This window comes from Amblyomma maculatum, chromosome 8, assembly GCF_055883805.1.
Source record: "Amblyomma maculatum isolate TAMU_Amacu chromosome 8, ASM5588380v1, whole genome shotgun sequence".
Lineage (NCBI taxonomy): Eukaryota > Metazoa > Arthropoda > Arachnida > Ixodida > Ixodidae > Amblyomma > Amblyomma maculatum.
The window spans coordinates 111,929,936-111,943,551 of NC_139351.1; the positions used below are offsets into that span (position 1 = coordinate 111,929,936).

Here is a 13,616-nt window from a genome sequence, read left to right on the forward strand (position 1 = left end):
TATAATTGCGGCTGCTTTTTGCGACCTTTATGCGAGGGTAATTTTTTAATGCTAATTGTTGGTAATTGTTATCCTAAGTTACGGCATTGTAGCCATTGATGCCTGCACCGCCAGCACTGTCGCAGATTTGCCTGCATGCATTGACGTCACAACTTACTTCACCACAACACACCCCTGCAATTAGTGTTACAACGCAGTAATTAGTCTTTATGTACTGACATCGCTCATGATGTCCCTGCAAAGTGCCGCCCTGAGGGGTCTGGAAGCAGCGACTCCGTGAGAACTGCCTTTCTTTCGCGTCCATCAGCTTCACCTACACCAACTCTGTTTTCTGCACTCTGTCCCCTGAGCCGGCTAATTCTGAGCATTTGCCCTACGGACACGTAACAATCCAGTGAAGGTTCTCGACGACTTTTGGAACAAAATTGATTACCTTCGGCAATTACGAGTGATTGACGCTGCAAAACTATATAAAACGTTTTCTGAAAGCTGCGGCGTCCGTGGGACTGAAACAACCAGGTTTTTCGTTCTCGTGGGCAGCACGAAAGCTCAAATATTTCTATATACGAACGCACGAACATTCCCCCACCCTACACAATCGCACAAAGAAAGCACGTCCACAGTGACGGCGATCAACACAACCTGATTGAGAGCTACGTCATCCAGGAAGTATATCATGGCTTATGCCTTCGCCCTGAATTACAAGGCGTCGCTGGAGCGTTCAGTAGGACACTCCTTTCATCAGCGCCACAATTTTCTTAAAGTTCACGACGGAGTGACGTAGTTTTGTCAAATAGTGAAGCGGTGGTATTTGAAAACGGTTAACACGGAATTAATTCTAATCCTTTGTTAATTTTATCACAAGAATTTATTCGAATTATTTGCCCTCTATATATGAATTCATTCCATTAGGCTAGTGTGGCTTGTTCCTTGGATCGTGCGACCACAAACTATTTTGGTTAGAGAAGTATGGTTTAGGTCGCACAAGATATTTAAGAGAACAAAACGTAAAATTGTAAATCTGATTCCCTAAGGCAAGAGAAATGAGAACCCTCGCTATTTCATGTAATAAATTAAAATTTCAACCTTTCAACGTCAATGCCAGTGATAAAAAGTTAAGTCTTGCAGTTGTGTGGTGCAGTGAACCGGCATCGCACCTTTACCGAATTCACCGCTTCTTATTCGTGGGGTGATTAAAACACGCAGAAATGATATAGTGATCTAGACGTTGCAGTGGAGCCAGCAACTCAGTCGGTTGCATTATTGTTTAATGCAAGAACGGGATTCGTTCCCTTCCTTTTCGCCTTAACCAATACTTAACTAGTATTATACTTTAGCCACCGCATAACCACATTTCCCTTTTTTAGCAGGAGGCGTTCCATTTAGCAAGCTCCCCCCAGAGCGGTCCTCAAATATCGCTGACTTTAATCCTGCGTTCCGTACACTCAGCTTGTTTTGAGGAACGTGTGATTCACGGCTGGTGACTGCATGCTACGATGCGTTACAGTTTTGCAGTATTCGCAATGTATTATTGAATGGCGCGCCGAACTGTTGTGATTTATTCTGAAACAAAACAAGTGCAGAATAACATGTGCTTCCGCTACTCTTCACTTAAAGGGTTCTCTTTTTTTGGGAGAGGAGGGGGGGCTGCGGGGGGGGGGGGGGGGGGGGGGGGGAGCGAGATCGTTATTGAGCGCGATAGCAGCACCAAGCGCGATATTAAACGCTATATATAATTAACAAGCGACAAGAGGGCTCTGAAATAGGACACGCTTGACTCCACTCTCTAGAAACCCCGAAATCTAGCCGCAGGGGTATTCTACGGCTGGCAGAGTACCCATGCGGCTAGATTTAGTGGTAGTCTACTGGCAGGGGTAGTCTACATATCACTGAGACACATTTTTTTTATTTGGCTTTGTTAAAAAAAAAAAGAAGAAAAAAGCCGACAAGCCAGATAAACAAAAACAAAGACGTCGTCATTATATGCATTCTGCTGATAAACAACGCCGGGCATTGTCAGCGCCTCAATCCTTAGACATGGCATGAATTCCCAAAAGTATGCATGTTTAATATTCCTCATTTCAAATTCTCCTTCATGAGCCCAGCAGTTAATATATTATGTGGCCAAAACCGTATGTAACATTACTAAAATATCAAGAGGTCGTTGGGTTATCAATGCTCTTAGTAATCAATTACGACCCCATCATTTGCTTCTACTTAAAGTCATAGGCTCCGGCCGTAACCTTGTATATTTTTTGCTTGTTCACTATCTTCTAGTAATAGATAATATAATGTGCAATACTAGTTGTCGTACGATCAAACAAGTTCCATGTCTGTGTATCAAAGTCCCAAGTAATGATTTCTTGGCGATGTCCAACATTGGTCGTTATTTTTAAATTTTCTCAAATTGTAGTGTAACAAATGCACCTAACGTAACAGCGAATGCGCACAATAACCGTTAATGCGCGACATTCTAGTCGCAGCTCCTATATTATGGACCACCTCTCACCGACACCTGGAGAGGGAGTCAAGGGCTCTTTTCTTATTTTTCTAATACAGATAATAGCCTTACCTTTGAACTTAAGCAAAGAGCGCCTTTGAATTAGATATGAGTGGCAGAAAGTGCTGAGCTAACGTTTTTCCTTCTCTTGCGAGCAGAGTCGCGGGATTTATTCCTAGCTCTAAAAGAATTTCTTTTTTTTTATGGTTTGGTCAAGAGGCTTCAGTATGATTTATTCGATTTCCTAATCTATGCGGCGAGAAACTGAAAGCAGCGTGTGTTGCAAAAGGGCAGGGACTTTTCCGTCTGCCCCTTCACCCCCTTTGCCAGCCTTCTAACACGTCTCTCACGTTTTTTATTCTTTTTCCTTTCTCTTTTCCTGCCCTTAGTTCGTCAGTAATCCACTTTGGAAACGGCGCAAGCCGGAGGGATTTATGAAGGAAGAGCGAAGTAAAAGGTCAGCTGCCTTGTTAGGCTTTCGCCACACAAACAGGCTGTGCGCAATTTGGCTTTCTTAGATATGCTTTAGTTGCTACATCTACATTATAGATTGTTATCATGCGTTCCGTTACTTTCTTTGGCGAGTGCCTAATGTGTGTGCCTTTAGGCCTGCGAATAAGGCATTGCAGATATGGCTGCGGCGACGATTCAGTCATCACTCTTACGGGAATAAATTTCTCACGCCATACGTGAAACAGGCCTTCCTGTACGCATAAGTTTCTGTAATTGTGGTAATTGTGTTTCTGAAAAATTCTTATCAACAATTGCTCCCTTTATGGAGGGTTGTTTTCTTGGCTTGTAATCATGTGTGAGCAGAGCTTTCATTTACCCGCTGGCTTATTCATTGGTGCGATCTTTTAGCCTGACGTGCTGTCTAGCTTCTCTAACCTACTAGATGATTTAAGAAAATGAGCCTCCGACGTGCCCATAAGTACGTTAGATAAATTGTTGTTTAACCAAGCTGCGCACAGCCCAATAAACTTCAACAGAATCCGCCATCACCTCATCTTCTCGTTATCTTGTCGTTGCTTTCGTGTCTTGCTCAAAGTCCGCGCAACGACACCTTGAATTTTTCGTCATTCCATCCGCGTTCTTTGATAATCGTCGTGGTAAAGATCTCTTGACGCACGCGTTCCATCTCGAGCCTCCGTTTAGGTTTCTTGCCATCCGCATACCATTTGTCAGATATCCTTGGACCTCTAAACATTGCGAGGGCGAGTCGATAAGCCCTAGGTCATTCGGTAAGCCCTAGATTATTGAATAAAGCCTTGAGCAATCGATAGGCTCTATATTATTGTATAGTGTGTGAATCAGTGGATATAGCCGATTAGGTGAGCGCACGTGATCCAGCGCCCGAAATTGAGGTTCTCAGATCGGTGCATTTCGATGAGCGGATATATTTGCATTCATTTTCAATAAAAGGCTACACAGGAATGCAGGGGCGTAGTATCCACGGCGGTTCTTGTAGCGCAGTTGTAGTTTGTGAACAAATGAAGATGCAACCGGTGTGAGAAGTGGATATTTTTGGTATAGCTAACTCAGCTTGCATTATATGCCGTGCGAAAGAGCAGCATACATCCCGTCATTGCAAAAGCTATGTAAGCAACAGCACTAGAAGCGCAGTCGTAATCCGCAAATCAGCGCATTCCTGCGGGAGTTTAGGGAGTTCACACACTAAATGATGTATGCTTACGTTGAAGCCCTCACGATTCATTTGCTGGACAAGCACTAGAAAAACGCAAGGTGAGGCTCAGGAGTCAGTCGCCGCAGTCGCGCGCGGCTGCGGGGGAGGCGAGACGGAAACGTCGGCGGCTGGGAGACTCTTGTTCGGTGCGGGCATGCAGTGATCGAAGAGCAATCGAATCGCGTTGGGTTTTGCGATGACAGGTCTGAAGCGGCGGCGGCGGCACATACTTTCGTGCGCTGGCCGTGGCCAGACTGAACATAGTTTTGCAAAAATGCTTCATCAGTCGAAATTAAGTCTGACTAACACGTACTACATATAACAGCAAGTCAAGAAGTACCGCTTCGTTCAAAAGTTATGTCGGCTCCTCTAATGTCGCAAGGTATGCTCTCGCATCAAGGTATGCTTGTTTGAGATATAGGTAGCTCAACAATCTGGAACATAACGGTGACCCCTCCTCCCTTTCGCGGCGTATGTACACGGCCGAAGGAAACGCTGGACAAGTGCCTTTTTATATGCGGGAGCGCTTGTTGCTAAAACAAGCTAACTCTGATAACGTAAGAATAATATGCATCAGATTGTATGCCTAAATTGTACAACATGAGCCCACCGATTATGGCCTCCTCGGCAATCTCTAGACGAAGCCCAAACTAAGTCCGGGGATCACTAAGATCGCATATTATAGTAAAGACTCCTCAAAGAAAACAGAATATGTGAATAAAATATTTTTGTTGAAGAAAACAAAACTCAGTTACCACCATCCACGGCGTGCATGCAAGAGTGTAGCCGACACCGGGAATAGCAGACGACATGGGGATATTTCGTTGTGACGTCAGCGGCCAATGGTTGCCAGACCAGGAAGCTCATTCCGCAATTATTAATTAAAATAATTTTAAAACTATCTGCTGCACGGAATGAGCTTAAATTTCGAGGATTTGTAACTTAACGTTTGAGGAGTGAAATACAATAATCTGTTTATGCTCAGTTGTTAGCGGTCATGACCCCTTTAATCTGTTTTTTTTTTTGTCATTCGCATCTGTCATTGTCTCGCAGCGGCAAATTGATGCATCGCTTAACTAGCAGTGTTTCTTTATTTTTCCCGGAAAATTTTAATTTTGGTGCGTGCACCTTGAACGAAAGCATTGTATACGAATAGTCATTTGCACGAGTGATTACCAACGGTCACAAAAAATGGCACCGTTTTAAAATGCTGAAGCCGATTAGGATGAGCGATATCTTTTGCGCGCAGATGGAGACGATGACGTGCAGGGAGTGCCACAAACGCTTGCAGCGATTGCTACGACTTTGCGTACTGCCTTCACACGAGAACTTCGTGGGCTCGATTTCACTCCGTTCTGATCATTCTTATGCAAAAGCGTATACAGCTCGTCCGATCTGAAAGCAGCTGCTTGAGCCATCATCGTGTCTTTGTTTTGGAAAAAAATGTGTCAGAAAATTTATGCACATGATTCGTTATGCACGCAACCATTCGTTGTACAGCGTCCAGGGTGGTGTCATATCATTTCGTTTTTCATTTAGCATCTATCTGCTAGTAAACGTAGAGGCTCATTTGCGAGAAGAGTTCCAGCCAATGAATCATGTATCTCCGTCTGTATGCCATTTATTGTTAGTTTAGGTCTCCACCCAGGAATAAAACAGACGCTGAGACTTCCTTTTCCAGAACTTCAGGTCAACTTAAGACGTTTAACATTTACCAATATCTGTGCCACTCTCGCAATGTCGAATATTCGCGGAATGAACAGGTTACGTTACAGGCGCTACCGCATCTACTCTTCAAGCCAAGCTTAGGAGTCCTTCCATTCTTGTTTTTTTTTCTTTACTGTGAAAACGCTTCAAGCTGGGAGGAAGGTGTCGCATGGTTTTTCTATACGCTCTCTCCGAGATTTACCCCTGTTAGACTAACTATACCATGTTAAAGCATTGCTTGAATCACCCTCACAGGGACATGTGGACTGTGACTTCATGATATGGTGGGCCGATTAGGAGTCAGATGCAAGGAAGATAGTTGCTCTGCTCTGATGACCGTATGAGTAATTTCCGCACTAAAATATTTTCAATAAAAAATATGTTCAGAAAGCAAAGCAGTGGCGAAGCTTTGCACCTTAGATTGGGGTATGTAACGAGCGTTTCCTCTGTTTGACGTCGTAGGCGTAGCGCGGCGGAAAATGAGTAAGAAGGAAAAGCGAGAAGGACGAGTCAAGCAGGTGTAGCTCACTACACTGATGGCCACGGCGCACGATGAGCAGTGTGAAGTAATAGCATGGTGACATCACGCACTCTTTAATCACCGTTGCATCCACCACAGAAAGCAACTCTCACTGCATTTCATTTAAGTGGTAGTAAGCGATATAGCAGTTTTCCGAACATGAAACAGTTTTAACGCGACATGGTTTGAAGTCCCAGCTTTCCGGGACATCTGTCGTAAGCTTTGTGAGCGAAACATCATGAACATGTCTCTAGGAAGTGGTAGTTAGCAGGCGACTAGGCCAAGCTCTGACTGGTGGGAGGGTTGTGTGACGTCACGGGCTGATTTGACATGACAAATAGAGGAGGCTATGACATGACCAAGATGGCAGGCTCTGACAACTCCAGTGAACCCTCCGACGCAGTTGGGCTCCGGTTCAGACAGGCTACTCTAAGGCCACGCAGACACCTTCGCGCAACTTTGCTAAGAGGTGATGCATTACATCTATGTTATGTGGTCTTTCATATAATGCGGTTTCTTACGCCTGTATGCTAATTATTATGTGTGGGATAAGTACAGGTGCAAATTCAGTTATTACTTAATAAGCAGCATGCAAAATGAACGTACATGAATGACGGTCCACAAGGGAAAGAGCTGATGGGAGCTATTAAGATTGCCGTGTCTCCCCCTTGGTTGAGAAGATTGAGTGACCCCCAAATTTTCTTCTTTGCGGTACCATCCCATCTAGCCATGGGCAACAGAATACAATGAGCAAGCCGGGAGGAAATGGACTGTATCTACTTTTTGACCGTAGCGTCAAATTATTTCGTGTTACAAAACTTAATGTTCGTTAATCTGGATAATTCCTCACTGCACTCATTTATTTGTTTTCGCAGCCGCATAGCCGCCTGCTGACAGTGCTGGACACAGCGGACATCCAGATCGACGAGGTCCAGGGCATCGGAGAGGGAGACGATATCGAGCACGAACTAGAGAAGCTCAAGGTAAGACAAAAGACGAGTATTCAAGGAAAGGAGTGCTAAGCAGGTTTGTACACCATGAAGCGATTGCAACCTGCCAAAAAAGCACTGTCGGTGGAGGATAAGTGAACAGCGCATTAATGACAGTTTTACTGGGTTAATTACGCTAGATGCAAGTTAGTTCTGCACTGAAGAATTAAGAATGAGCCTAAAGCGTCATGTACGCGATTTCTATGCCATTAGGTATATACAACTTGAAGCAGGCTGTGCATGAAAACAAAGGTAACTTTGTGGTGGAGCGCAGGTGTTAGGCGTACTTTCCTGGATTGCGCGTCGTAGCCGTTGTCGGCGCAGTCGACGCAAGCCGCCAACTGCCAGCCGTGGCAGGTAGAAGCGGAGCAAAATTCCGAGAGAGCAGAAACATCGGCCTAGTATTGGGATATGTTGGCAATACACTGGTCCTATATAGTGCCTGGCAATGCCAACGTAGTACAAGTGTTGGGCCCATGGTTTGCGCTGCTTGGAAACACCACCTGTGAGGGATAAACAGGTGGTAGAGTGGAGATGTGGAAATCACTTCCCCGCATTTCAAGAAACGGGATGAGAAGCAACTGGTGGCTTAGGTTGTGTGGCGAAAGTGAAGGAATGAGCAGGTCGGAATGGGGCTACAATAAAAACCAGATGGTGATTTATGTAAAAGGGTGAAATTACGAGGGCGGAACAAAGTGCAACTTGAGGGCAGTGATGCCGGAAGAAGCCGCAGGCACGTGACTAGAGTGAAAGCAGAATTAGTTACGGCAAAAACATACGAAGGCATTCCGCATAATATCCAGAAATGCAGGTGAAGTGGGTGCACCTGCATAGTAAGGCGGACAACCGCAGAGGATAAAAGGCGGGAGTGTAAGGGGGAACACATGGGAGGGAATTAAGGCGATGGTTATTGTGAGCGAAAATTTAGTCACCAGTTTGCCTCTTGCACATGAGAGTTGGAGAGTCACGTTAATTATGCAGTGGGTGTGGTATGGATTGCTACCTGGATGGGATAAGAATCACACCTAGGACCATTAGAACCCGGCTCAGAAATGGAACCCTTAGACCAAGCGAGGACGTTCTGGCGGCTTTTTTAAGTCCTACTTTAAATTTATGTCGGGATTTATTTTACTGCGTACACAATAGGGTAGCTTACGACTGTGGGTTATGAATGTTTGAGATGATGTGTCAGATGAGTATCTGCGTTACAATAGATGCACAAGTTAAGGGAATAATTATTAAGCTAGTGGCAAAGTGGATGAACAGGAGCGTAAATCGGAAAGGGGAGCAGCAGACGGAAGTGATTAATGCCGTTACTATGTACCCTTACGAAATGCGCTAAATGTCTGCAGTGAACTATGTTTTCGAAGATGAGAAACGAGCCAATCGTCACTCGTTCGCCGCTCAAGGTGACGTTCACGAGACATTCCGGCGCCTTCTTTATAAGTCAAGAACTAGAGAATAACTGAGCGCCAATTCAAAGACTGTTATGGAAAAAAAAATGCTGAACAAACTTAAACGGCACATGTACAGGAACATTCCTCTTTTAGATTATTTACTTCAGCACATTTTGAAACTTCATTCTCTAAAGAGTTTTGCTGATATACCACATCGAGTGTCGCAATTCTCGCCTTTTTCTGTTTCTCCTCCTAGTGAGCTGTCTCAGCTATGCAGAAACGTTTCAATGCGGAAATAACCACGAAGCTATAGCCAGAACAGTACGTCGGTAGGACTTCTAGTGGTAGGAAAAGTGTCAATTCAAAGATTTATCAGAACAATCAAAGTACAGCGGATTTTGCGGAAAAGAAGGCCACGTTGTGGAGTAACGTTGAGGACATGGCGACTGCGTTCTTGGTGCCTGCTTGATGTTGGTGCATGCATGCAATGATTTCTGTCAGTAACGATGTGTTAACGATCCCAAACCCTCTGCTTAGCCACGAATCTCCGAATAAAGCAGAAATGTTTAGAATGTAGCCACAATCCGTCTGCAAATGGAAGCACGACTCAAGAACGCGCTCCATCCTTTCACGCTTCCTTCGAAAACATCCCTTGACTGCCTTTCATGCGTCACTCTAAAGCTATATACAACCATTGCGAGACGGAAGATGCTGTGTTCCTTTTACGCACGGACGTGAGTGGAAGTCAAAAGCTCTGAGCGAAAATCGAAAACTATTATAAAATTCCGAAGCAAGTGCTACAGAGGAAATGCTCGACTAAAATTTCGGAGAAAGTGCCACAAAGGAAATGCTCGGCGGCCGAAGGCTGCCGCTGCTGCAACAACGCGTTCTAAAAGATGGCCTTCCCTTCAGCGAGTTCAACGCGCGCATTGAAAACCGCCTCACCAGCGCGGGTGAAGTGAGCGTATTTTCCTGAGTGCGGGGATTTCGAACTCCGGCGAGACAAGGGGCGGATGGGTGCTGACAAGTGGCAAGTCAAAGCGCGTGTCGAAAATACGAAGCGACTTTGAGCCTGCTGCTTGGACTAAAAAAACCGTGCTCGCAGCACCAGAATACTACAGGCACAGGGTGCTATTGATGCCGACCTCGGAGACACCGAGATCGCGTCCAATGGAACAAGGCCACATCTTTTGCTGCCGGCAAACTTCTATAGTTACGCGCATTTCTGTTGCACAGTGCAAACTGGTGAGGCAAAGCTCGTTAGTCTGTATCACAAAGGCGCTCCTCCATAGCCGAAATGTTGTTCCCGCTTTGTAACTTTAAATATGAACAACAAAAGAGAAGTACATCCTGTTGGTCAGCACTTAACGTCAACGACGCATATTTTTGCCTCTTCAAACATCAAAGCTTAGGATTACACCCGTCATGGCCAGATGGTATATACTTTTATTATCACATAAATGTTATTAAGAACGTGGCCTGATGATTACTGATAGCTTTATTATTATTAATATTATTTACATCATAAAAAGTAGGTCCTGCAATTTATTCTCAAAAGTCGTCAGAACTTCCAAATTATACTTTCATTTTCCTTCTCCTATAAGAGGGAAATTCAGTGGGGGATATGTTAACTCTTAGACGATTTATGACACCTTCGTTCGCGATGCTTTCAGTGGTTTCTCAATAATTAGCTGTTAATATTACAGCCCTCAAGCTGTCAGCAAAGTTTGGTATTTAGAGCCGGCTTATTTTTTATATATGCGAGCACTATTGCTCTCGTGGATAGACGACTAAGTAAACGGCATTTCGTAAATATTAGGTAATACTGAACCGAATTTTAGGGAATAAAAGTTTCTTTGATAAAGCTGTGCTGATTTCTACCTTGGACATAGAATCGCCAGCACATTTGAGGTGGCACTGCTGCGAAAACGAGGTCTCAAACTTTGTTCGTATTTGTAAGCAATTGTTCGTATTGTAAGCAACACAGCACAGCGCTGTGTTGTCGTTCTCTCTCTGTGTCCTTGTTTTGAAGTGCGCTAGTTTGATTTTCAACATGAATTACCAACTAGCCCGTTCTTCCACCCTTGCAAGTAAAACCTAATAATCGCTTATTTCTGTTCCTTCAGCTGTGTCTTGTTGTTACGACGTGCGATTACTAGTGGGAAAAGCTCTGTTTGGAAACGCCCCAACCTTGTGTGCGAAATGAAAACAAAGGCAAAAGATTCAGCTATGTGTAGCAAGTCAGACCACTGCAAAAGGGGCACGCATTGGACTTAAAGCAAGGCACACATTAAGCTCGCCAAAGTCTCCGTTCAGCTGTTAATGTACTTCAGTCATTTCTCTTGTTTTTTTTTTTTTTTTTTCATTGTGAGCGGAACTCATCCATACTGGAAACTACAAAAGGTTGAAACATTTTATTCCGCTCTAACTGTAGCGCTATTCTGTACATGGATGGATGAATGGAATATAGGAGCGTCCCCTTTGAAACGGGGTGGTAGGAAGTGCTAACCGCATGAGGCGACAGTTTGCGGCAACACGCCGCGCGACGCTATCGCTCAACGGACTGAGGGCCACCAAAACATTGCCGCTCGTCCCGTCGCGCAGGTTCTGGGTTTCCGAAAATTTCGCCTATCGCCTGTAAGCCATAGTGGAATGTTGGCGTCCCACTGGCTGGGCATCCCAATCGCATCCCTTTCACCAATTGCTTCAACTACAGATATCTTTCGGTCTCCCCCGCTGTGATGCTACAATATTGTCGCCTGTTCCCATCTCGTCGTAAATGCAGATTATATATATATATATATATATATATATATATATATATATATATATATATATATATATATATGGTTGGTTGGTTGGTTTGTGGGGTTTAACGTCCCAAAGCAACTCAGGCTATGAGAGACGCCGTAGTGGAGGACTCCGGAAATTTAGACCACCTGGCGTTCTTCATATATATATATATATATATATATATATATATATATATATATATATATATATATATATATATATATATATATATATATATATATATATATTAACACGTGCATTAGAGGTAGAAGAAGGAGAGCAGCCGGACAAAGTAAAGGCTCCGTTCCTGGTACCCTCGTTCTTCAACTGTCTCGGTGCCCTCGCTCAGCGGCCACAGTGGTTTCTGTGTAACAACTGTTACAATATATATATATATATATATATATATATATATATATATATATATATATATATATATATATATATATATATATATATATATGCACACATTGAGAACGTGCGGTGAGCCTCGCCGGGGTGGTGCAGTGGTATGACGCCTGACTACTGTGCCGGAGTATCCGGGTTCGCAACCGACCTCGGCGGCTGCGTTTCGATGGAGGCGAAACGGAGTGGCGTCCGTGTGCTGTGTGATGTCAGTGCACGTTACAGAACCACAGGTGGTCGAAATTTCCGGAGATCTCCACTACGGCGTCTCTGATAGCCTTAGTCGCTTTGGGACGTTAAACCCCACAAACCAAACCAAACCAGAACGTGCGGTGAAAGCTTGGCTAAAAGAAAGGCTAGTGTGGAAAGATATTGTTAACTATTGCAAGGTGCGGGAGAAAACCACTTTTTGCAATGCAAGTCTGCATCGCCGTGTAGTTGGCTCACCACTGCGCTGTGTCCCATAGAAACGTAATGCGTTACAAGAATTTTCACAGCTGTTTTATCGTACTTCCTACTGTTTAGCGCTAAAAACGGTATACTAGCGTTACTGTACTCCCCTTGAACGAACGACGAGGCGGCGGCAACAGGACTACTCTGAGAACGCGCAAGGATAAAAGAACGGGCTAGTTGGTAGTTCTGAAAACGCGCCGCTCTATCACCTAGTATGCAACAGCGTCTGCAACAGCGGCAACGACAGGCGTTGACGGCGGCGTCGCGCGGCGCATCGCCAAAGATTGTCACCTTATAGAGTTACCGCTTGGCTTACGCCTAAGTTCGAAGAGCTCTAAGTCACATTGTATTTTGTAAATTTGCAATCAATTTTTACATATAAAGATATAAACATATAATTTATCTCTTTTCGATGTGAAACTAAATGTGGCCAAGTCTCGCTCCATAACTTTATTTATGCAGTAATTATTCAAGGCCCACTATTTAAATAATGCTTAAGATTACTATGATGTTAAACCCAGTCAGAAAAAAACTACAAAAAGTTTCTGTTGTCACGACAGCTTTTCTGTGCGGTTTGTGACAGTTAACCTGTTGTGACAACAAAAATGTCTGCAGTAACGTCAGAAGTTTTTGTTATTATAACACTAATGTTCTACAGGACTACAGCCTGCAAAAAAGTACGACAGAGAAAATTTCTGCTACTAGTACTACAGAACTGTAGAATGTTTTGTAGTATTTCTAACACAGTTATGCAGTTTTTTCGGCTTGGAATAGGCAGAAAAAGTGATTAGAACGAGCCGTTTGTAGAATCAAATGCACTGAGAAGTTTCACGAACACAATAATTGTTATGTAAATGGGAAGAGCAGAATTCTGTTAATAGCGCAGGCGTCACAGCGTTTGTTTGTTCTTTTCACTTAGTAATGGATAAACTATGTAGAATGAATGGGACCTGAAATGTATTCGATTTTGCTTTAGTATCCTAATTATCCATTACTATCGAAATGGTGGACACAGACAGTATACAAACCGACAAGACCAACACACTTTCTTCCGCCGCTTCCTGTCTGCTCCGGTGTGTTCTCCGGGAAATATAGAATGTATTTCGAAAGCCTGTACTAACTATCCCAACTAAAGAAATAAAACCTTTAACACTGCAGCAGAAGCACA

At 43.9% G+C, this 13,616-nt stretch overlaps 1 protein-coding gene across 6 annotated transcripts in view; it reads left to right on the forward strand.

The window, feature by feature from the left end:
- The window catches only part of GABA-B-R2 (gamma-aminobutyric acid type B receptor subunit 2), a 332,986-nt gene that overhangs the window by 246,919 nt on the left and 72,451 nt on the right, over positions 1-13,616 (forward strand). For all 6 annotated transcript variants that reach the window (XM_084577253.1, XM_084577256.1, XM_084577254.1 and 3 more), the window contains exon 4: positions 7,287-7,394. In XM_084577253.1, the coding sequence (XP_084433379.1) occupies positions 7,287-7,394 (108 nt within the window). The remainder of the gene's footprint in view (positions 1-7,286; positions 7,395-13,616) is intronic.